Source organism: Palaemon carinicauda, chromosome 10 (genome assembly GCF_036898095.1).
Source record: "Palaemon carinicauda isolate YSFRI2023 chromosome 10, ASM3689809v2, whole genome shotgun sequence".
Lineage (NCBI taxonomy): Eukaryota > Metazoa > Arthropoda > Malacostraca > Decapoda > Palaemonidae > Palaemon > Palaemon carinicauda.
The window spans coordinates 43,937,369-43,964,148 of NC_090734.1; the positions used below are offsets into that span (position 1 = coordinate 43,937,369).

General features: G+C 28.8%; 1 protein-coding gene across 1 annotated transcript in view; it reads left to right on the plus strand.

The window, feature by feature from the left end:
• LOC137647970 (uncharacterized) overlaps positions 1-26,435 on the plus strand; it is a 37,522-nt gene extending 11,087 nt beyond the window's left edge. Inside the window, exon 3 of the mRNA XM_068380914.1 lies at positions 26,349-26,435. Within this exon, the coding sequence (XP_068237015.1) occupies positions 26,349-26,435 (87 nt within the window). The remainder of the gene's footprint in view (positions 1-26,348) is intronic.
• Positions 26,436-26,780: the final 345 nt, after the last annotated feature.

Here is a 26,780-nt window from a genome sequence, read left to right on the forward strand (position 1 = left end):
TTCCTAAATTCAAAATTTACTATTATTTAATTGAATAGCAATTATAATATTATGAAAAATATGGATTTTTAATTTTGGGTTTGGGCTTGGCTGGTTAGCAGGCTAACCAAAAATAATTAATTGATATAAGCACAATAATATATTTAATTTTTTTTTTTTATGCCCACTATATATATATATATATATATATATATATATATATATATATATATATATATATATATATATATATATATATATATATATATATATATATATATATATATATATATATATATATATATATATATATGTAAGCAAAACGCGCAAATACATCTCATAGGTTTTGATCGACCGACCGACTGACTACCAGATAGAAAATATATTATAGATGAAAACTTAGAAGTATATACAGAGGATGAAAATAATAGCGATAAATATATTATTGTTAAACGTTTCCCAACACAAAGTAGCAATGAACCCCGTAAATTTTTCAAGTATTATTCAATTCCAACTTGTCCGTGGAAAAGTATTTTGGAGGAAAACGAGTCTTCTTTTTAAAGAGTATTTTTATTTAAATGAAAATGTAATAAGAATAAAAAAAACAACAACGGGTACAATTATTACCAGAAGTCAGCATAAACCCGATTTAATGCTTGCTAAATTGTATCATTACCCTTGTCACGAAAAACAAAATATTAGAATATTCAATTTTAGAAGCAAAGCGGAGGACGACATTCTCCGTTTCAAGCAAGAATTATGGAAATAGAAAACAGAAAAAAAGTCTTATCCAAGAACCAACCACTAAAAAATATTACAACAAAACACCAAGTGACAATAAACCACAACTTAAACATTTAAAGTATTATATATCAGTTACGAGAAAAGCACAAAAAATTATTTATTTATTCGTTACTTATTCCCAATCTCTGAAGAAGAATGAGATGTCTGACATAACATTGATTACAATTCTAATCACTATACTGAATTTTTTTTCTTAGATATTCAATTTTCTTAAATGTATATATTTCATTTGATTTTGTTATAATTTCTATATATTATTTTATAATATAAGTGTATATATATAATATATATATATATATATATATATATATATATATATATATATATATATATATATATATATATATATATATATATATATATATATATATATATATATTCTTTTGTTTTCAGTTATTGTTACGATGGACGACGTACAGAATCCCATCAAAGTTAATTTATTAAAAAAAATTGATGATTTTTTGTATAATGATCTTGAAATTTTACTTTGTGATGACATTCCAAACGATAAATATATAATATTCTATTATTTTAAAATTACGGATACTATTTGTAAAAGCGACCGTAGAATACTAGTCGATGGTATATATATTGTTTATGGTTTAAACACACAAAAACTATTTACATTGGTGTTAAATCCAGAGGGTAATTGTGAATGTTCGCGTATAATCAAATCATACAATGATTTCTTAGAAGAATACAAGAGTACAGATTATGTAATTGTATTGGAAAAGGAAAAAAACAATAAATTTACACTATATCACAAAGAAAATTTGGCCGATTGGTTTCCAAAAACAGCATATTTTCATCTTTATTCACGAGAAAAAGAACAATATCGCCTTGTAAATGAGGATAGTGCCTAATTCAGATATTTACGGAATATTGATCATGACAAATTAAAAATTAAACAATTTGCCGACCTGAAAATGGGCAATTATTTATTTTTAGATATTTATTTTTGTCGACCAAATAGAAAACATAATATAGAGGAAAACGCAGAAGTATATACAGAGGATGTAAATAATAGGGATAAATATTTTATTGTTAAACGTTTCCCAAAAGAAAATAGTAATGAACCCCGTGAATTTTTCAAGTATTATTTAATTCCAACTTGTCCGTGGAAAAGTATTTTGGAGGAAAACGAGTCTTATTTCAAAGAGAATTTTTATTTAAATGAAAATGTAATAACAATAAAAAAAACAATAACAGGTACAATTATTACCAGAGGTCATCATAAACCCGATTTAATGCTTGCTAAATTGTATGATCACCATAATGACGAAAACTTTTGGGTTATATACAATTCGAAAGAAAAAGATTAACAGTACTTCTGGCCATAATTATCGGGCTTTGGTGCCATAAATTGTGTAAAAGGACGTCTTGTCTTACTAGGAAAGAGCTGCCCGTCAATAGTTATATTAGGTCCCGGCTTGTAGCAAACAATGTTGTTATCTATAAATCTACTGCAATCTGTAAAAAAATATTACAAATTTGTCAGTTTTGAGTCTCTTTGGGCGTGTAGATTTATAGTCAAATCGCAGAAACCGCAGAATTTCATAGAATGTGTTTCTTGGCATGGCTTGCTTGCATAGTGGAATACCCACTCATTTTAAAACTGTACTGGGCCCAATCGTATCTCGGTCCATTATTTATATGCTTTATGGCTTGGATGGGGGGGCGGGGGGTAAGTGTAATCACAGTATATATACCAGCTCAGGGGAGGTTTCAGTTAGTTGGTTGTGTCTTGGGCTTGACTAGTTTAATCATCACGATCATTATCACGTATTACAAGATTTTGTGAAAATGAAAATGGTTCAAGTACAATGTTCATACTGCACAAATAAATTTTATATATCTAAAAAAGAAATAGATAATGATTTTGAAAATATCCCACCCTTTGGGGATACTTCAGATTTGAAACCCGATAGTTTCTTGTCTTTTCCAGACATTGAAAATTATCTAAATGTTTTAGAGTCGGGGGAAGATGATTATTTTCAAGACTTGGAAGAATTCTTAAACCACGAACAAGGGGGCATCAACACCAAAACAGAAATTCTCCCAGTGAAGATTACTACAAACCAACCCAAGGACGAAGAAAAAACAAACAAAGAAAAGAAGATTTTTGAAATGGAAAATCGAATCAAGAACAAAATTCCCCCAAATCTATACAAAGATGAAAAAGAGTGGAACATGGAAAATAAGATTTTTGTGGATCCAGAATCATTATTAGAAGAAAAGAAGATTTTTAAGGTGGAAGAAAAACCAGTCAAAAAAGAATTTCCTCGAATCCATACAAAGATGAAGAAAAGGAAAACATCAAAAGGGAAATTCCCCCCACGAAGATTATTACAAACCAACCCAAGGATGAAGAAAAAACAAACAAAGAAAAGAAGATTTTTGATCTATACAAAGATGAAAAAGAGTGGAACATGGAAAACAAGATTTTTGTGGATCCAGAATCATTATTAGAAGAAAAGAAGATTTTTAAGGTGGAAGAAAAACCAGTCAAAAAAGAATTTCCCTCGAATCCATACAAAGATGAAGAAAAGGAAAACATCAAAAGGGAAATTCCCCCCACGAAGATTATTACAAACCAACTCAAGGATGAAGAAACCGTAAATACAAAAAGAAAACCAAAATTCTCAACCTTAAATGAAAACAAAGAGAAACTAATGATGATACAGAAGACTCACTAGCTAGACGAGTTTCACTAAAAAACCGAAAGAGGATATTTTTTGATGATACAGAAGACTCAATAGCTAGACGAGTTTCACTAAAAAACCGAAAGAGGATATTTTTTTAACCTATTGCTAAAAGAGCCAAGCATCCTCGAGGTGGGTAAAGTAGTGGGCTGCTAAGAGAGGGATTTTTACATCAACCATATATTGAAAATGAATGGGAAATAATATAGACATTCTGTTTCAAAAATTGTGATGAAAAAGAAATAGAAAGTAGAAAAAATCTTATCCAAGAACCAACCACTAAAAAATATTAAAACAAGACACCAAGTGACAATAAACCACAACTTAAAAATTAAAATATTGTATGACAGTTTTCACAGTTATAATTGTATATTGTTAAGATTTATTGCTACAATATAATTGTCATTTAAAGTACGATCCGGTAAACTTGAAAGACTATATATTATTATAAAATAGATAATTCCAAATAACATATGACCAACTCAATGGATATTTAATGTGTAATTATTTTACCTGCTCTTGTGGATATGCAGTTACACTTTTTGTATAATATATATAATAATTTATCTTTTCAATTAATGATTACGATCAAAATTATCGATTGAAATAATTTTTTTGTAAATTGGCATTTGGCTCGTTTACATTCCAGTTTGGTGAAGAACCACTTTTGTAAATTGGCATTTGGCTCGTTTACATTCCAGTTTGGTGAAGAACCACTTTTGTAATTTGGCATTTTGCTCGTTTACATTCCAGTTTGGTGAAGAACCACTTTTGTAAATTGGCATTTGGCTCGTTTACATTCCAGTTTGGTGAAGAACCACTTTTGTAATTTGGCATTTTGCTCGTTTACATTCCAGTTTGGTGAAGAACCACTTTTGTAAATTGGCATTTTGCTCGTTTACATTCCAGTTTGGTGAAGAACCACTTTTGTAAATTGGCAGTTTGCTCGTTTACATTCCAGTTTGGTGAAGAACTACCCAAGGTAAATAATAATTTTGCTGTTTATGTAGAGGCATTAGGTTTATTAATCATAAACAATTATTGTTTTCATTCTTCACTAAATTTATTTATAAAATTATCATGATATTAAAAAAATGGGATACAAAACGTATTTTATACTATTTTTGGTGGTGACTTTATTTCTTTTTTATGTCTATTTAGATTATACAATAAAGGATTTTTATGATAGGAAACTCGAGGAGGAAAGAAAGTCGGGGAAAATTCATAGATGGGGTATTTAACATTTATTGTTGGCGTTCTTTGCTTTAAATCCAAGGATACCTCTATTAACAAGAAGGCGAACTAACAAACTTTACAGCCTTCAGAAAACGAAAGGAACTTAAAAATTAAGCCAAGGAAACTAATACATAAAAAAAACCCAAGGCTTACTTACATTCATATTCTATCCTTTTTGATTATTTGGAGAGGAAGGACAGATTCCCTATTGTCAAAATTTATTTGAAATGTAATCTCTTTGGGTTGGGTTAATGCTGTTTGGGTTCCAATAAAGTACTGTACTGTCTTTTTAGGCAATATTCTAGGTGTACAAAACCATAATTTGTTTCCTCTGAAAAAATACGGATTCTTCCATAGAGAGTTTCATATGTACTTAGAATTATTTTTAGAAAAAAAAATTTCTTCTGGACTTAGAAATATTTCCGAAACTACATATATATCTACGAATCCAAAAATTACTATATATATATAGATAATATCTAAACCATTTTAGAGTTTCTGGAGATTAAAAGTTTGCGTTTTCGATTTCTCTCTTCTTGAATTTATTACTATAGGTTAATAACATTATTTCTTTTTATTTAAAAAGTGACTACCGTTGAAATCGAAAAATGTTTTATAAATTGTGAAACAAAAAACATGCTTCTAAAATTTGTAAACAGGGACGAAGTTAACACAATAGATTTAAATAATATCGATTTCAAATTAAGCCAGGATAAAGATTTACAATTTATTCATGATGTAAATAGATATTTCTTAAAAATAATGCATAAATCGGATAAAAATAAATATGATGGATGCCTGCCAGTCCGGTGCATTTTGCCTAATTATGAAAGCAATAAATTTATTAGTCCCAAATATTTGATCAATTGCTTTATAAATATAATGGAACTTTTATTCCACGAGAATATAATTGAAGATTTACATATTTTTAGTCGAGATACAGATATCGTTTTACCCGCAACCCCCGAAAGAATGAAATCCATCATGGAAGATATGTTAAAGTCATCATCATCCACTATTGCTTCTTTGGGTATCAACGACGATAATACAGAAAATGAAGAAATGATTACTTTTCAGCAATTTTTACAGTGTTTTATGGGACAATTTAAATCAATCCAAAACATGCTAACCAAAAAGATGGAACATTTTGAAAATGATCCAAAATTCAAAAGATATGTAAACATAGCCGGGGGGTTACGCCATTCGGCGCAAGAAGAAGGGGGGAATGAAAAACAAGATTTAATGGGCGATTTCATTTCAAGCGTGGAAGAGACAGCCAATTTCGTACATTCTTTTATAAAAACGCATAGAGATATTATTTTACAAAATTTGTTGAATAATGAAAGCAGTTTAAGAACGGTGTTAAATATAATGATTAAATTTCCAAATATAACAATTTATGACAATGACCATATTTCATTTACATTAATGTTCACCACGCTGGGTGAAATATTTAATGTGGTTTTCATGTGTCTATTTACTAAAATATCCATGACTGCATCAATGACTGGTTTAATATATTACTCGACTGTTATTAAGGAATTAAATTTATTTGAAAAATTTCAAGATCATCTTCAAATGCCCATAATTTTAAGGCTTATGTATGCTTGTTATGAAATCGACTATAGTTTAATTTCTAATCTAATGAATGATAATAAGATGTTAGAAACAGAAACATATTTTCAAGAGAATCATAAAAATATATACAAGCAAATAATTAATAGTGAAAAAAATGGAATACTTTTAAAGACAAATGACAATGATTGTATTAATTTTACTGAAAATTTATCTTTTATTTACAACGTAGCTACGAGATACGACTTTAGTGATAAGAATTTTAATGAAGCTTTATATTTTCTTTTAAATAAGTATAGGAAAAGATCATATGAATATTATCTTATAGCAGCTCTTGGTGTTTATTTAAGTGGGTTGCTTCGGAGTATGCCCTTAGATAAAAAGAATAGAGAATTAAACGGAAAACAGTTTATTGCACCAATTCATCATATTTTAACGTGTTTCTATATTTATATTAATAATCCAGAAATAAGTAAAATTATTATATCGAAAGACAACAAAATTTTTTATTATACGATGCTAAATACATTTTTAGAGGGGTTTAGTCATATTTATGCCGAAGAATTAAGAAACAGCGTTAAAGATATGATTAATAACGCTGGTCGTTTGTTAGTAAATTGTAATCAACCCCCAGAATTCTAAAAATGGTTTACATATATATACTTATTTGGGATCCGTAGGTAAAGGGGTGGTCCATACTTTTTAAAGTTAATATATTATTACCAAAAATTATTTTTGTGTTAACCAAATGTACATTTCAAGAGAAAATAAAAGTAAGTAAGAAAAAAAGAAAAGCGAAAATTTAATAATAATTATGTTTGGGTGAAATTTACAAACATTTTTCATGCATGTATGAAAAAAAACTTGATTTATTTTTCAATATATGAGTGTCACATCCTACAATCCTACAAAAGTTTACCTGATTACTTTAGATATAATTTTTTTAAATGATGTAATGGATACCCAAGGGAGTCACTTTGATTCATCTCTGTGAAACTCTTCCTAAATCACATGAATCCCCTTTTATAATAATTTTACGTCATATGTTGAAGATTATAAGATCATTTTTGCTTTACTACAAGCTAATAAATGTTTTGCTTTCACTATTTTCTAATTTCCTTGTAATTCAAGTAAATTTTGGACTGACAAATTTTAGAAAACAAAACATTTTGCATTTTACTGATATTTGTCGAATGAATACAGAGCCAAATGCTTGTTTGACTGTTCATTTCATTACAAATAAAGAAACAGATGAGTGTATTTTGTAAGATATTGTCGCTTTGCTGTCACTACAAGTGTAAATTGTTTCTCGTTAAAATATTATTATATAAGTTCATTATAATTACTAGCAATACCATGAAAATTTTTATGGTTTAATTTCAAAATAAATGTGAATTAGGAATTTTTCAGAATAATATATATATGCAGATTTGAATTTTGAGTAAACAAAAGAGCAACCGCAAAAAATAATAATAAAACAAAACATCAAGTGATAATAAACCACAACTTGGAAATTTGAAATATTATACCAGTTACGAGAAAAGCACAAAAAAATTTTTTATCTATTCGTTACTTATTCCCATTCTCTGAAGGAAAATGAGATGTCTGATATAACATTGATGATAATTCTATTAGTACTTTATCATTGTATCCTTGTTTTATAATTAGATTGTTATCCTAAGTTGCGACAAATAAAATGTTATTATAAAGATCAAAAGTTTTTTCTTTACTAGGTGCCATAGAATTTGGAATTTCACAATATTTACCAATAAAATTTTTTGGGTACAAAAAAAAATAATTATTTATTCGTTACTTATTTAAGATAACATTGATTACAATTCTATTCACTATACTGAATTTTTTTTCCTAGATATCCAATTTTCTTAAATGTATATATTTCATTTAGATATATACAGAAGTTTTAAAATATCAACCAAATTTTTTTAAATATATATATATATAAGTGTCCTTGTATCTCTTGAAAATTAATTGATCAAATTGTTATATATACATATTTCTAAATTAAGTAAGTATCACCGGTTAATTTTATTTCTGAAGCTGATAGATAATTTTATATAATTTTCATCAAAATGAATAATAATAATATTATCAAAATATGTTCTTATATTTTAGTTGCTGCAAATGGTTTAAATGTAACTGGCCCTCTTGGGCGTTATAATAAGAGTGGGGGGCATTTGGAACCCGAATCTAGTGTAGATGATATCCTTCCAACTAAAAATTATGATGATAATATTACTATAAATTCAAATATTACACCAACGATTAATAGTAATTATTTTGATTCTTCGCCCTGTAAAATTAAAGAAGATTATATAGACGAGGAAATTGAAGATATAAATTCTACAGATTATGATGTACCTTCTACTGCCGAAACAAAAGAAACGGGCGATATAATATCAAAAATACTTAGCATGGAAGGTTTTGTAATTTGTATATTATTTATATTGTTGATGATTACTTCATTAATGCACTTTTTTTATTATAAAAGGCAAAACGAGAAAAATATTATTTTAAAAAGAACAAGTTCAATTACAACAAATGAACATAATAATAATACTAATGATATTAATATAATTACCAATAAATAATTGAATAATATAAACACATTCCCATTATTTTAGTTCCTAAATTCAAAATTTACTATTATTTAATTGAATAGCAATTATAATATTATGAAAAATTTTAATTTTTAATTTTGGGTTTGGGCTTGGCTGGTTAGCAGGCTAACCAAAAATAATTAATTGATATAAGCGCAATAATATATTTAATTGGTTTTTTTTTATGCCCATATATATATATATATATATATATATATATATATATATATATATATATATATATATATATATATATATATATATATACATATATATATATATATATATATATATATATATATATATATATATATATATATATATATATATATATATATATATATATATATATATATATATATATATATATATATATATATATATATATATATATATATATGTAAGCAAAACGCGCAAATACATCTCATAGGTTTTGATCGACCGACCGACTGACTACCAGATAGAAAATATATTATAGAGGAAAACTTAGAAGTATATACAGAGGATGAAAATAATAGCGATAAATATTTTATTGTTAAACGTTTCCCAACACAAAGTAGCAATGAACCCCGTAAATTTTTCAAGTATTATTTAATTCCAACTTGTCCGTGGAAAAGTATTTTGGAGGAAAACGAGTCTTCTTTTAAAGAGAATTTTTATTTAAATGAAAATGTAATAAGAATAAAAAAAACAACAACGGGTACAATTATTACCAGAAGTCAGCATAAACCCGATTTAATGCTTGCTAAATTGAATCATTACCCTTGTCACGAAAAACAAAATATTAGAATATTCAATTTTAGAAGCAAAGCGGAGGACGACATTCTCCGTTTCAAGCAAGAATTATGGAAATAGAAAACAGAAAAAAAATCTTATCCAAGAACCAACCACTAAAAAATATTAAAACAAAACACCAAGTGACAATAAACCACAGCTTAAAAATTTAAAGTATTATATATCAGTTACGAGAAAAGCACAAAAAATTATCTATTTATTCGTTACTTATTCCCAATCTCTGAAGAAGAATGAGATGTCTGACATAACATTGATTACAATTCTAATCACTATACTGAAAGTAAGATTGGAATAGAGTCAGAGTATCAATCGGTTTGGTTTTTGGAATTAGAATTAGATATATAGTCTTCTTCGTATTACTTTTGCCCCTAATGTCATTATTATTATATAACCAAAGTGTTTTGCTAGTCCACTTGTTTCCATGGGTCGTCTTTCCACTCCTCTTGTTCTCCCGTTCTGGGAATTCTCTTGGTCTTCCACTCCAATACTCATCAAAATAACTGTAATTGTCTGGTTCAGCTTCGAATATATTTTTCTAATGCATTATTTCTAAATACACCCCCAGTGATTCTTTTATTGTTATAATGAACTATGATATCATAAAAATAAAAAACGAAATTCATTTAACTGGTGAGTGTTTCTGATTTTTTCTTCATATGAGTTAATTTTGATATTTTTAATGATAAATCAATATTTTCATACTGATTAAATTCATCAAAAACCCTTTGTAGTGTTTTTGAACCTTGGATAATCTCATCGCTCATTTCTGTTTTTTCGTCTTTGGTGGGTTGGATTGGAAATTCCAAAAAATCAGATCTAAATTGGGAAATTTCGTAATTAAGGCGTTCAGCTCCAAGGCCTACAATTGTCATTTGTTCTTGTGTGCCCGTTGCAAACCCTCCTCGTTTTCCTTTCACTGGTGTACCAGAAAATTTTGTTCTTATGATATCATCTGGATGAGAACATTGCATCATGAGAGATGATTTATGGTTATGAACAAGAAAATATCGCGTTTTATAGATGGTGGCTTTAGTAGTTTTATAACATAGCCTATTAGTATGATCATAATCTTCTAATTTTCTAGTGTATGTAAATCTGTCATCTACATCAAAATATTCATAATAGAGATAATCAACGCCCCCAGTATCATCTTTTACGGCGGTCAAATAAGGAAGTCCCGTTATAGGATTTATTAGTATTCCACTAGCATATAAATCTCCCAACTCCAAATAATATTTAGAATCTTCTATATTAAATTCAAAACAGTTGTTCATATATGGAATCGATGTTTTGTTTTCGTGTTCTTTCTTTAACATCTCACCAGTATTAAATATATTATCTAGAGGTATTGAGGATTAATGATAAGATCTGGCATTATTGTGTGTGTGTTTTTTTCCCCCTCGTTTTTAGGATTGATTATTACAAACGGCATATTTTCATCTGAAATAATTTCAGAGAGAACACCCTTATTTGAAGTTGTTGTTTGTAATTTATCACCTATAGATGGTGTGAATAAACTCGCATATGTCAGATATAACTTCATATACTGTGATATATCTATGTTATCGCAGCGAATCATTTCGCAACGATATTTCTGATAGTTTGGGTTTTGAGATTGAAAAGCCAATGACCTTCGAAGCTTGGCCCTTTCTTTTGATGAACATACCAAATTGTGAAAATAATCATTTGTTGGGTCGTCCACGTCCATAATATTACCCCGTCCTTCCCAAATCACCGATAAAATCCAGTCTTTACCTATATTATCATTATTATTTATTACAACATTTTCAAATTTATCTACAAAGATATCGGACTTTCTAGGCATCCCTATTCCCCCCTCAGTAGTGATTTCTATTACTTTTAGTTCACTGGAAAAAAGTTCAATTGAAAGTTTTAGGTTGCTATTAATATGACTACAAGTATTTTTCAGTTTAAATATACCAACTTGAAGCCCCTTTCTTAGTATTGTACCTTTTGTAATCATGGGTATAAATTCTATTGGGAATGGGTTTTCGTCAGAAGCCTTATAATTATAATTCATCTTAACAGCAGCAGTTTCATAAAATGTTGCTGAAAACATTCCAGATTCTATTGCCCCTTTCCTAATAACAATCCCATCTTCTTGATTATTAAATCCAGATGCAACCAATATTTTGGGGTAGCTTCCCGCAATATCAATAATTTCCGAAGGATATGATTTTGTATTTTGAAAAGCCACGGTTAAATTCTTTTGGTGTAATTGGCCTATTGATAAGGAATTTCTTAGGGTTCCTACAAAACTCTTGGCTGAAAATGCTGCGTGTCCAGTGCGAGGTAAATGGCATTTATTAGGGTGTGATGTTATTCTAATAGAGGGACCAAATATATTTTCAATTCTTTCTCCCCTTTCTCCAACCCATAAATTTGTTGTACACCCCAAAGAACCCACTAACTGTTCATCATCAATAATATCTAGCTGTAAATATAGAAATTCGGTTGGTGAATAAAAAAGCCCATCTCTGTGTAATTTGAATAACGTACCTTCAAAACTGGTACACTCCCAAAATATATTTCTTGATTGATCTATAAGTTCTATAAAAGGTACTTCTATTTTTAATGCATATTGCATCATTCGAAAGTAATTAAATATACCAAACTGAGATGTTATGTACATTAGTTGTTGGTGTGATAAATTTTCTGGTGTTTTCCTAAAAAACTTATATAACACTTGGCTGGCACAAATGTACTGATAGTTTTCATCTAATTCTTCCAAATATTCTGGATTATCAACTTTTTGACAATCAGAAAAAAGCTTTAGTAATAATTTATGCATATTTTCTCCAACTGTTAAACTATATGTTGATATTACTGTATCAATCACACATTCCAGTATCAATCCACAGTTTTTGGGGGTGTCTGATGTAGTTACCAAATCAATGAAACCTATTTCACTATTGGTTATATATTTAGGTTCTTTCGTTTTAGAATCTTTGGTTAAAACTTTTTGAAGTGAACAAGCTATTCCGCAAATATTGTAAAAGGAATTTGTGGGGGCGTTTCTTGTAAATCTCCCAATTCTATGCATATCAAGATTATTATTGTTGTTTATAAACGCATTATTATTATTATTACTCTCTCTTTCGTCAGTTTTTCCCGCCCACCCAAAGGAAATATTATCTCCTTTGGCGTTATAATCATCAAATTCATTTGTATATTTATTATCTAAAACTACATAATCTTTATTAAGAATACTAGTCTGTGATATAGCAATGTCAATTTCTCCTCTTTTTATGGTTTGTGATAGGTTGCTTATAATATTAGTATCATTAACTGGGGATTTCGGGAAATGGAGCCACTTTATTATGGCTTCTGTGGTTTCTTCGTTATCTAGTGCAGAATTTAAATCATTACCAGTTTTGGTCAAGACGCCCATTAAAGTGATTTCTTTTTCATTTGCTGATAAGCACCCATTATCTTTTTTACTGTCACTAGTGTTATTGATAGACAATAATTTTGGTTTTTTGTTTGGTGGTGGGCGATGATGATGATGATGTTTTTTATGTTTGGGTGCTCTTTTTGTTTTATTATTATTATTATTATTATTATTATTATTATTATTATTATTATTATTATTATTATTAGTAGTAGTAGTAGTAGTAGTAGTAGTAGTAGTAGTAGTAGTAGTAGGACTAGTACTAATGGTTTTTCTGGAGACAATAATAACTTTCTGATCACAGCTTAAAATAATGTCATAATTCTTTTTTCGTTTGCAGATTCGGTGCATTTGTATCAAATCATTAACACCTATGCCTAGTGCTTTAAATGTTGTTTTTTTCCTTTTTTCTTATAATAATCTTTTAAATTTTCAACGATATTATTATGAATCCGAATTTTTAACAACTTTGAAATGATGATATCAAAAAAGGCAGTAAATATCTTACCCGGGGTAAAAAATGCCATGTTACCCAAAGTATTTATGGTATTCATTTCATTAATGACTCCACAATATTTTGTTAAAAAGGGCCAATTTAATATTTTGTTATTTTTACTATACATTATTATCATTTGTTTCTTTTTTCTCTTGTGTAATTTCCGTTTATCAACCCATACAAATGTTTTCGTATACAAAATATTTTGATTTACAATAAAATTTCCAGGGTGAAAATCTGGTGGATAATCATTACAAAATAAACATCGAATGGGATTAGGAATAAAATTATTCCATTGATTTATATCAACGGGAGTTTCATCTCTGAAGTCCAGTATTTTTTTAAGCAGCAATTGCCACATTTTTCCGTCCTTTAAAATAGGAACTGAAAAATGGGTTTGCGTTGAAGGATAAAAGTTTAATTTTGGCCAATAAAATCCAATCCCCAAAGTTAAACGCATCTGTAAAAAAAATCCCACCAAATCATTTTCATTGCAAATTCCTTTTATATCTTTGGCCAAATCAGATTGATATATAAGATTAAATTTAATATCTGGGTATTTTCTAAATAGAATATCATAATTATCTTGTTCTATTTTTAGTTTATGAGTTATGTTGAATCTCAAAAAAATTTCTAAAGTTCCGTCGTTTTTGTCTGTTTCCATACATTTTTTACACGGCAAAACAAAGACGTTTTTTTTCCATAAAGTATTGTGGTTATGGTTTTCATATCCAGTAACATCAATAAGCATGATCAAATTAACCGTATCTATTTTAAAAAATATAAATGCTGAAACAGTTAAGATTCTCCTTTTTATTGTGGGGCATAATATTATTATTTAATATTTATATAATTTTTATTGGTGTTAATGATAAAAGGCCTTTTTTGTATTCAAATAAAAATTCAAGTTTAAAGGTTTATTTTGATGGAATGCCTCTTACCCAGTTACCAAAATCATTATCATCATCAGAAAAAAAAATTGTGAACTGTAATAGTTCTATAATTCATTGCCAGGAAGATATAGATTGCGCGAAAACTTGTATGCCAATAAACTTTGAGAATGTAAAAACTATCCCCGTTTGTTCTTCTGGTGTATGTGCATATAAGTATATCAAGGAAAACTCAATAATGTCAGCTTGTCTTAATGGTGGCGAACCTATTCCCAAAATAAATAATTATTATAATATTCGTGGACTCGGAACGTTTGAATGTGCTTGTCCAAATAATTTTATTGGTAAATATTGTGAAATTCCAAATTATATGGCACCTAGTAAAGAAAAAAGTTTTGATCTTTTATAATAACATTTTACTTATAAATGAAATAAATGTTGGGCTTGAAATATTTTGATATATTGAAAATATTTTATTATTTTAGCAAAATGGAATTTTATTATTACAACGTGTTTTTATATTTTTTGTGAATAAATATTGTTGCGGTAAACATTATAATGTTTTTTCATCCTAACCGGCTTTGATGAATTCAGGCCCTTTAATCTAATACTTTATAAAGCAAATAAATTTATATATCAGTCACAGCATCGTTGTCATTTTTATTGTTAATGTAAGGCTTAAACACATATACACCATTAAGAATGACTAATAATAATATTAAAACAAATTCAGCTGGCATAAAATGGCGTTCATATTTCTTTAATATTTCAATATACTTATTAGTATTAGCATCTCTATAATATTTGGGGAAAATATATAGAGGACATAAAACCATTATACCTAGAATACACAGTAAAATTATATTGATTATATAAACTATATTTTGACTAATCTTCATTTTTTATTTTTATCAAAAATATTTTTTTTATATATTCCCCATTTTAATTAGGTGGAATAAACAATCATAATATATATTTCATTATATATTTCAATGGAATATAATAAAGGAAACATCAATTGGTTATTTCCCAACAAAAAACAAAAAAACACATCTGCAGTGATAGATGGGGTGATTATAGGAAAATGTTTAACCACAACTAGTGGTGATAATAAACATTATCATTTAAAAATGCCTACGATATCTATTGAAACTTATTTCGAAATTGCTGAAACAATTGTTAATAAAAAAAATAATTGTTCATACACACAAAATAGTATTACCCCCAATGAAAAATATGATAATCATGATCGATATAAATCTTTGAAATTCACAAAAAAAATATTATCACTAAATCTTGTATGAAAAAAATAATGAAAATTGCAATTAGTGTATGTCCTAGATGCCGATATTCAAATTGCTTCCTGTGTTGTAAAAAAGATAAGTATAATAACACAAGTTTTACCTCGAAAATTATTTCTTGTTTTAATTGCTTTAATACATTTAAGACCAAGAACATTGATTGTAATAACTATCAATTTAATAAAAAGACATTTTACAATATTTTAGGATATCAAAATAAAAAATGCATGATAACATATCAATCTTTTTATAAAGAATTTTTACATCATCTTAAAAAGCAATACCAACAACGGCAAACAAATAAATCATATCAATACAGTAATAATCGGGCATATCCTTCATCATCACCATTACAGATATCAAACAAAATAATAGGAATATACGATTCTTTGTCTGAGAAATCAAAAAACGAACTAAATTATGAACCCGACGTCTTAAACAATTCAATCAAAGTAATTGTGCCAGATAATAATAACAAAGAAAAAATCATACCCCCTATGGCCTTTTTTATTGAAATGAATAAAACTATATCCTTCTTTAAAAAACTCATTGATCCTAAAGTTGATATAAAAAATATTAAAACTAAATATGGATCTATAATATCAAGGGGGGGTGGAGGAAAAATAATATATTTAGAACAATCTGTTGTAATAGAAGATATGTTAGATCTGCCAGACTTGTAATCGTTCCCAGATTTCAGCTAGATGCTCACGAATGTATTTTGCCGTATAATATATATTGTAGACTAGGATGTCCTAAATATGTTCTCTGTCACCGTTACCCAACCTAAGATTTGAGAAGTATGACATTTCATAGCGTCAAAACTACTTGGCAGTATCCATGTATGGGTATATCTACATCCATCGTAGAAGGAAATAATGCAGATTTTGATGGTGATTGTCTACACGTAATACCATCCATGACTTTACTTAGTCAATCAGAATTAATTCATTTATTTCACCCAAAATACAATATAATTTCACAACAGAAACTACGAGTTCATTTTGACCACGATGAACGACAAACTTTATTTTCGTTATTTGGATTAAATTCTACCGAAATTCATAGTGGTTTGTATGACATGGCATTAAAGGAGGGTTCTCTAAAAACATATAATTTATTTTGTAAATTTAAACAACTATGTCATTTCATTTGGCAATATAAAAGCATAACAACAATAAAATGCAGGGATTTTTTATCAATCATTAATAAAGATTCTTCCTATTTAACCTTTATAAATGAAATATACCCAGAAATCCCCATCCATAATAGTATTAAAGAAATGATCGAATCTCATGCTTCGCGATTTAGCATTGACCATCTATGGCAATTATTTGGGGAGATTTTTCAAGATTGTCCAATGGGGTTCTTAAACGGAATGAATAAAAAGGCATTTATTGATATAGCATTAAATACACGCAAAAATCTTATAAGCGAAATTTCTCTTTATGGCTATACAATCATAAAACTTACACACTGCACAAAATCTATTTATGTTGTATACGATAACAGAATTTATACTACAGATGGAATACTGGTGGCCCTAAATGTTTATGATTTACTTTGATAATCAACTGAGATTTTTAAAAAAATAAGCTTCTTTGTTATCAGTTAGTTCAAAAAATAATTCTAAGAACAAGAAATTGTTTTCTTTAATAATATTACATTTGTAAATATATATATTGTATTATTATAAAATACATTTAAATCTAGTCAACTGCCTTTCGTAGGCTGGCGCAAAGACTGGTGACTGAGCCACCACCAACATTAAACTGAAATAATTTTCTGAGAAAAATCTATTTCATAACATACAAAGTTTATCCAGCTGGAATAATTTTGATATTTTCAAATACAATTTTTCTTTATTCCAATAGAATTGAATTACCTTATTTTCTCTAAGATTATCTAACACTGTTAAACAGGTTTGTTTTGTTTAATTTTATGTAAGTAAAGTTCATCCACCGAGTGATTGTCTTCAACTATACGATAATTTAAAACACCGTCCTCAAACTTCTTTTTACTTTGTATGGCAGTTGTCGTAAACCTATTCTTACGGTTGAGTAGTATATCCGAGTCTGTTTGTTGGTATTCACATCGGCGTGGTTGGTTATCTTTCTTCTCTGACAATCATAACGGGTCTGGGACAAAATATACATCAACTTTCCTTGTGTTTATAAACGTACGAATTATTCTTATTAAAAAAATGAATGAATCATTATATGATATCACCCTTGATCCTGGTAACGAAACATACCCCATTTGTAGAAATAAAGGCCAAGTGCTATTTTTGAGAAATTCGAGTTATAATATATATCAAACTAAATCCATTATCTATAATTACTTTAACTCTTTTAAGAATACCAGTGTATCATTAAATGACATTCTAAGTGTTATTAATCTGAAAATAAATCCAAGTCAGAAAATAAGTAAAGATATTACTGGTTATAATATACTAATAAATAAAATATTTTTCCCACAAATTTCTAGTGATTCTTCTTTAAGTTTAATTTAAAAATATTCTATATTTTTTTGTGGTTAGTCAAAAATAACTAAAGCCAAAAAAATAATATAAACGAAAACAGTAATCCTACGAACAATATTTCATACACGCCACCAATATTCATACACTGGGAAGAATAGTAATCATCATCGTCGTCTTCAATAAAGTTGGCGCTATTAATTTGATTTTTTTTGTTCATTTTTTTTTCATTTGGGGGTTTATGTTTTTCCTTAATCTTTTCTTGAGATTTTTTTATTAAAAAGAGAAATGTTAGGTTTATTATGGTCTTTAATATATATTTATTTATAATCATTAATGTTACTACAAATTCGTTTTTTCTTTGAGTTGTTAATTGGTTATAAAATCATTGTTGGTGTGAAAAATAAAAACGCACAACTGAGCATTATACTCTTTAACATATTAATTTACAAAAACTCATGAATCTAGGATAAAAAATTTTATGGTCATTATCAACCAACCCATTACCCCCTATAATTCTATTAACTAAATTTTTTTCATAAAATTTTGGTTTTGAGCATAAAATTGATTTAGAAATACACTGGTATAGCTAAAATGACGATTTAAATAGGAAGAAACAAAAGATATTGTTGGTGATTTCATATATGATCATTAGGATGATACGGGTTCAATAGCCCCATATGGATAAATGAAGACTTGTGTATAACCATAAGCATTTTATTTTTAAAAAATAGGTGACGTTAAATAATAAGTAAAATAACACAGCGCTGGAAATATTTGTCTTATATAATAATATTTTAACGAGAAACAATTTACACTTGTAGTGACAGCAAAGCGACAATATCTTACAAAATACACTCATCTGTTTCTTTATTTGTAATGAAATGAACAGTCGAACAAGCATTTGGCTCTGTATTCATTCGACAAATATCAGTAAAATGCAAAATGTTTTGTTTTCTAAAATTTCTCAGTCCAAAATTTACTTGAATTACAAGGAAATTAGAAAATAGTGAAAGCAAAACATTTATTAGCTTGTGGTAAAGCAAAAATTATCTTATAATCTTCAACATATGACGTAAAATTATTATAAAAGGGGATTCATGTGATTTAGGAAGAGTTTCACAGAGATGAGTCAAAGTGACTCCCTTGGGTATCCATTACATCATTTTAAAAAATTATATCTAAAGTAATCCGGAAAACTTTTGTAGGATTGTAGGATGTGACACTCATATATTGAAAAATAAATCAAATTTTATTCATACATGCATGAAAAATGTTAGTAAATTTCACCCAAACATAATTATTATTAAATTTTCGCTTTTCTTTTTTTCTTACTTACTTTTATTTTCTCTTGAAATGCACATTTGGTTAACACAAAAATAATTTTTGGTAATAATATTTCAACTTGAAACCATTGAGTTGGTCATGTGTTATTTGGAATTATCTATTTTATAATAATATATAGTCTTTCAAGTTTACCGGATCGTACTTTAAATGACAATTATATTGTAGCAATAAATCTTAACAATATACAATTATAACTGTGAAAACTGTCATACAATATTTTAATTTTTAAGTTGTGGTTTATTGTCACTTGGTGTCTTGTTTTAATATTTTTTAGTGGTTGGTTCTTGGATAAGATTTTTTCTACTTTCTATTTCTTTTTCATCACAATTTTTGAAACAGAATGTCTATATTATTTCACATTCATTTTCAATATATGGTTGATGTAAAAATCCCTCTCTTAGCAGCCCACTACTTTACCCACCTCGAGGATGCTTGGCTCTTTTAGCAATAGGTTAAAAAAATATCCTCTTTCGGTTTTTTAGTGAAACTCGTCTAGCTATTGAGTCTTCTGTATCATCAAAAAATATCCTCTTTCGGTTTTTTAGTGAAACTCGTCTAGCTATTGAGTCTTCTGTATCATCATTAGTTTCTCTTTGTTTTCTTTTAAGGTTGAGAATTTTGGTTTTCTTTTTTGTATTTACGCTTTCTTCATCCTTGGGTTGGTTTGTAATAATCTTCGTGGGGGGAATTTCCTTTTTGATGTTTTCCTTTTCTTCATCTTTGTATGGATTCGAGGGAAATTCTTTTTTGACTGGTTTTTCTTCCACCTTAAAAATCTTCTTTTTTTCTAATAATGATTCTGGATCCACAAAAATCTTATTTTCCACGTCCCACTCTTTTTCATCTTTGTATAGATCAAAAATCTTCTTTTCTTTGTTTGTTTTTTCTTCATCCTTGGGTTGGTTTGTAATAATCTTCGTGGGGGGAATTTCCCTTTTGATGTTTTCCTTTTCTTCATCTTTGTATGGATTCGAGGGAAATTCTTTTTTGACTGGTTTTTCTTCCACCTTAAAAATCTTCTTTTCTTCTAATAATGATTCTTGATCCACAAAAATCTTATTTTCCATGTTCCACTCTTTTTCATCTTTGTATAGATATAAAATCTTCTTTTCTTTGTTTGTTTTTTCTTCATCCTTGGGTTGGTTTGTAATAATCTTCGTGGGGGGAATTTCCCTTTTGATGTTTTCCTTTTCTTCATCTTTGTATGGATTCGAGGGAAATTCTTTTTTGACTGGTTTTTCTTCCACCTTAAAAATCTTCTTTTCTTCTAATAATGATTCTTGATCCACAAAAATCTTATTTTCCATGTTCCACTCTTTTTCATCTTTGTATAGATCAAAAATCTTCTTTTCTTTGTTTGTTTTTTCTTCATCCTTGGGTTGGTTTGTAATAATCTTCATGGGGGGAATTTCCCTTTTGATGTTTTCCTTTTCTTCATCTTTGTATGGATTCGAGGGAAATTCTTTTTTGACTGGTTTTTCTTCCACCTTAAAAATCTTCTTTTCTTCTAATAATGATTCTTGATCCACAAAAATCTTATTTTCCATGTTCCACTCTTTTTCATCTTTGTATAGATCAAAAATCTTCTTTTCTTTGTCTGTGTTTTCTTCATCCTTGGGTTGGTTTGTAATAATCTTCGTGGGGGGAATTTCCCTTTTGATGTTTTCCTTTTCTTCATCTTTGTATGGATTCGAGGGAAATTCTTTTTTGACTGGTTTTTCTTCCACCTTAAAAATCTTCTTTTCTTCTAATAATGATTCTTGATCCACAAAAATCTTATTTTCCGTGTTCCACTCTTTTTCATCTTTGTATAGATTTGGGGAAATTTTGTTCTTGATTCGATTTTCCATTTCAAAAATCTTCTTTTCTTTGTTTGTTTTTTCTTCGTCCTTGGGTTGGTTTGTAGTAATCTTCACTGGGAGAATTTCTGTTTTGGTGTTGATGCCCCCTTGTTCGTGGTTTAAGAATTCTTCCAAGTCTTGAAAATAATCATCATCTTCCCCCGACTCTGAAACATTTAGATAATTTTCAATATCTGGAAAAGACAAGAAACTATCGGGTTTCAAATCTGAAGTATCCCCAAAGGCTGGGATATTTTCAAAATCATTATCTATTTCTTTTTTAGATATATAAAATTTATTTGTGCAGTATGAACATTGTACTTGAACCATTTTCATTTTCACAAAATCTTGTAATATGTGATAATGATCGTGATGTTTAACTAGTCAAGCCCAAGACACAACTAATTGAATATCTAAGAAAAAAAATTCAGTATAGTGATTAGAATTGTAATCAATGTTGTGTTATTCCAATCTTACTTATTCGCTAACATTACTAAAATAGAATGAAATTTACTACCCATGTAGAATATACTGGGTATACGGTTTACATTTTATCACCGATATAGCACAAGATACTCACTTTATGTTGTAAAATTCTCACCAATATAGGATGAAATATATACTTACTGAAAATTTACAACTATATAACATCAAATACCTAAGATTGTTTTCATTCTTCATTATATTTATTTATAGATTGTTATGATATTAAAAAATGGGGTACATAACACTTATTATTATAAGCATTATAATAATTTTGTTGGTGACTATATTTATTTTGTATGTCTATACAGACTATGCTGTAAGGTATGATTATGCTAAGGTACGCGAGGAGAAAAGAAAGAAAATCGTGGATAATTCGTAGGTGGGGAATTTAACATTGTCGATTCCATATATGAACAACTGTTTTGAATTTAATATAGAAGATTCTAAATATTATTTGGAGTTGGGAGATTTATATGCTAGTGGAATACTAATAAATCCTATAACGGGACTTCCTTATTTGACCGCCGTAGAAGATGATACTAGGGGCGTTGATTATCCCTATTATGAATATTTTGATGTAGATGACGGATTTACATACACTAGAAAATTAGAAGATTATGATCATACTAATAGGCTATGTTATAAAACTACTAAAGCCACCATCTATAAAACGCGATATTTTCTTGTTCATAACCATAAATCATCTCTCAAGATGCAATGTTCTCATCCAGAAAGGAAAACGAGGAGGGTTTGCAACGGGCCCACAAGAACAAATGACATGGAACTCTTTGTTATGGCTAATTCAAAATGTAGATAATTTCATGTAGTTAAATTCATTTTATGTGTGATTACTTGTTTTTACGCCAAGTATTTCTTCGAGACCATTTTTTTTTCGCAAATGTTCACGCAAACTTTTAATACCCAGAAACGCTAAAATGGTTTAGATATTATCTATATATATATTAGTAATTTTGGGATTCGTAGATATATATGTATTTTCAGAAATATTTCTAAGTCCAGAAGAAATTTTTTTTTCTAAAAAATAATTCTAAGTACATATGACATTTCAAGAAGAGGGAAATCAAAACGCAAACATTTAATCTCCAGAAACTCTCTATGGAAGAATCCGTATTTTTTTCAGAGGAAACAAATTATGGTTTTGTACACCTAGAATATTGCCTAATAAGACAGTACAGTACTTTATTGGAACCCGAACAGCATTAACCCAACCCAACGAGATTACATTTCAAATAAATTTTGACAATAGGGAATCTGTCCTTCCTCTCCAAATAATCAATAAGAATAGAATATGAATTTAAGTAAGCCTTGGGTTTTTTTTTTATGTATTAGTTTCCTTGGTTTAGTTTTTAAGTTCCTTTCGTTTTCTGAAGACTGTAAAGTTTGTTAGTGCGCCTTCTTGTTAGTAGGGGTATCCTTGGATTTAAAGCGTTTTGGTTTTCCATGTGGATGGGTATTTGATGAAAACGTAATGTTGTTAAGTTTTTTTTGAAGCCTCGTTCTTTCAGCAACGGGCTCAAATAGTGTCTTTTTGTGTTTTATAGAAACGCGTCTAGCTATTGAGTCTTCTGTATCATCGTCAGTTTCTCTATTTTTTCTTTTAAGGTTGAGATTTATATCTAATTGGACGATTTCTTCTTTTTGATGTTGGTTTGAAGTCGTTTTCACTGGGGGAATATCCTTTTCTTCAACTTTGTATTGATTCGAGGATAATTCCCCCTTTATGGTGGTTTCCTTTACTTCAAAAATCTTCTTTTCTTCATCTTTGTATTGATTAGATAAAACTTCTTGAATCCATAGATTCACTGCCTCCTCTGCCCCAAAAGTCTTCTTTTTTTCTTCTTTGTATGGGTTCGAGGGAAATTCTTTTTTTATTTTTTTAAGAACCTTCTTTACTGGGTTTATGTTTTTTTCGTCTTTGTGTTGGTTTGTAGTAATCTTCACTGGGAGAATTTTTGTTTTGATGTTGACACCTTCTTGTTCATGGTTTAAGAATTCCTCCAATTCTTGAAAATGATCATCTTCCCCCGACTTTGAAAAATTTAGATAATTTTCAACATCCAGAAAAGGCAAGAAACTATCATGTTCCAAATCTGTAGTATCCCCAAAGAGTGAAATATTTTCAAAATCATTATCTATTTCTTTTTTGGGGGTACAGATTTTATTTTTACAACATGGACATTGCACTTGGACCATTTTCATTTTTACAAATCTTGTAATATGGTGGTGGTAGTTGAACTGATCCAGTCTAAGATACAACTAACCAACTGAAACCTTCCTTGGGCTGGTATATATACTATGTGATTACACCCCCCCCCCATCCCCCCATCTAAGACAGATGAAGCATATAAATAATGGACTGAGATACGATTATGCCCAGTACAGCTTCAACCTCCGGTTGGTGTTTATTCTTTTGGTTCTGATCTTGCAACAGAAGGGTATCAATATAAAAGAACCCAAAAAGAATGTTTTTTAACATAAAAAACATAACACAAAACGATGAATTGGTTTGTTTGCGAGAAAAGAGCAAACAAAACCTATCATCACCATTCAACCCAATTCTTTTCCACGGAGAAGATATGGACACTTTGAAAAAAATCATTATAAACACTGTAATGACAGGAAAGGTTTCTAGTCTCTATTTATGGTGCATTAGAGAAATTCATCTCATTAATATATTAAACGTAAACAGAAAAAACAATTCAAGAATGAATTCCATACTGTATTTCTTACAAGGAAAGTCACTAGACCTAATTTCACCATGAGATACAGTTTCTCTATATTTTTTTTTTACATTTTTAAACACATACAAAGAAAAAAATTATAGAGATATTGAGTTTCTAACCAGGGCCCTTACTATTTTTCTATTCGCCTTAAAAGCCCAAGTATGTTGTGATTTACAATTGGCTGCATCTAATCAAATACCAGAAACTACCGACAAAGAAAATTATGAGAAAAAATTTAACGACTCTCTTGAAGTTGGTAATCGTTTTGAAGCTGTTCAATATTTGGCTGCTGTTTATAGAAATTTTATGGGCTTAGAAAATAATGAGGATATTTCTTCCGTGTGTCTAGATAATAAGAACACACGGAAGAATGAATTCATAGAGTGGTTCCGTCCCATCATAATTAAGAAAATTCACAGCGTAGAAACCGAATCATTAGGATGCTCAAGTAAAAGGGTTTTGGAATTATCCTGTGTAAAGAGGCTTCATTATTTCAGAGACCGACCATATTTTTATGGACAATTTAAAGTCCTAATTTCAATAGTAGAATCATTGATGGCTTTTAAATTGGACCCAAGAGCAATGTATTCCGTAAATTATGCGTCGATTCAGTTTTTTGACAAAATCCACCCCATTGAAATGAACCAAGAGTTTTCTTGGAAAAACGACCATCAATCCATAGAAAACTACACTTGCACAAATAAACCTTTATGTAATCCAAGGTTCTTGGATACTTTATGGGAAAATCCAAGTTGGAGGAAAAATCACCACACCACCTTGAATGTTGTTAAAAAGAGACGACGCTCATCATTGTCATCAACAATGACAAAAAAAACAAAAGTGGATGGCTAATAACATCAAATTGATCGTAGAAACCCAATACTGATTAAACGACGAAGATTTGGACCTACAAATCATGAAAAAGGCATTGTTCCTGCTAAACTCATAAGAAACGAAAAGCATTCTACATTTTTTATGACTGTAAACTGTTTCTCGTTGAAATATTATAAAAGACAAATATTTCCAGTATTGTGTCATATTACTTATTATTTAAAACCATCCTTTTCTTTTTAGAATAAAATATTTTTATATTATATATATATTATTTTTTGGTTTAAAAAGAATAAAGTGTTTATGGTTGGTTATACACAATTCTTCATTTATCCATTAGTCTTAACTACTATAATCAAATATTGCAATTTGAGATACACTGGGGTTATTGAAGATGTATCACTAAAAGATAAAAAAATGAAGAAAAGAAACCATATCAACTTCAACGATGACGATGATAATGATTACTCTTCATCCGAGTGTATGAATATTGGTGGCGTAGATGAAATATTGTTTATAACATTATTGTTTTCCTTTATATTATTTTTTTGGCTTTGGTTATTTTTAAAAAACCGCACAAAATATATAGAAAATTTTTGAATAAAAAAAACTGATAGATAATAGATTTAGTACAATATATATTATAACTCGAATTTTTTAAAAATGATTGGTTGCTTTTAATTCTACAAATGGGGTATGTTTCATTGCCAGGACCAAAAGTAATATCGTATAATGATTCATTCATTTTTAATAAGAATAATTCATTTATTTCATAAACAAAAGTTGTGTTCATGCATTATATTTTGTCTCAGATCCAATATAATTGTCAAAGAAGAAGGACTACCAATTACGCTGATGTGAATACCAACAAACAGACCACCAAACATGACGAAATATAAAGCATCATCATATCCAGTTCGTCACAAATTTAACAAGAAACTGCGTTATCGTTCTAGTGCCACACCTTTCCCCGCATTCCCAAGTTCTAGTTATAAAAGAAAAATGAGAATTTGGGAAAATGTTCACGAATTCTTCAACATAAATCGTGTCAAAGGCTGGGAAAATATTCCCGAAGGCAATTATATTTTGTCGTTGGTTATTGCCGTTGACATTGATAATTTTTATACAAAAAACAAGAGACTCAAACACTCAAAATATAGGTTTACGACGACGGCTATACAAAGTAAAAAGAAGTTTAAAGGTGGTGTTTTGAGTTATCATATAGTTGAAGACAACCAATTGGT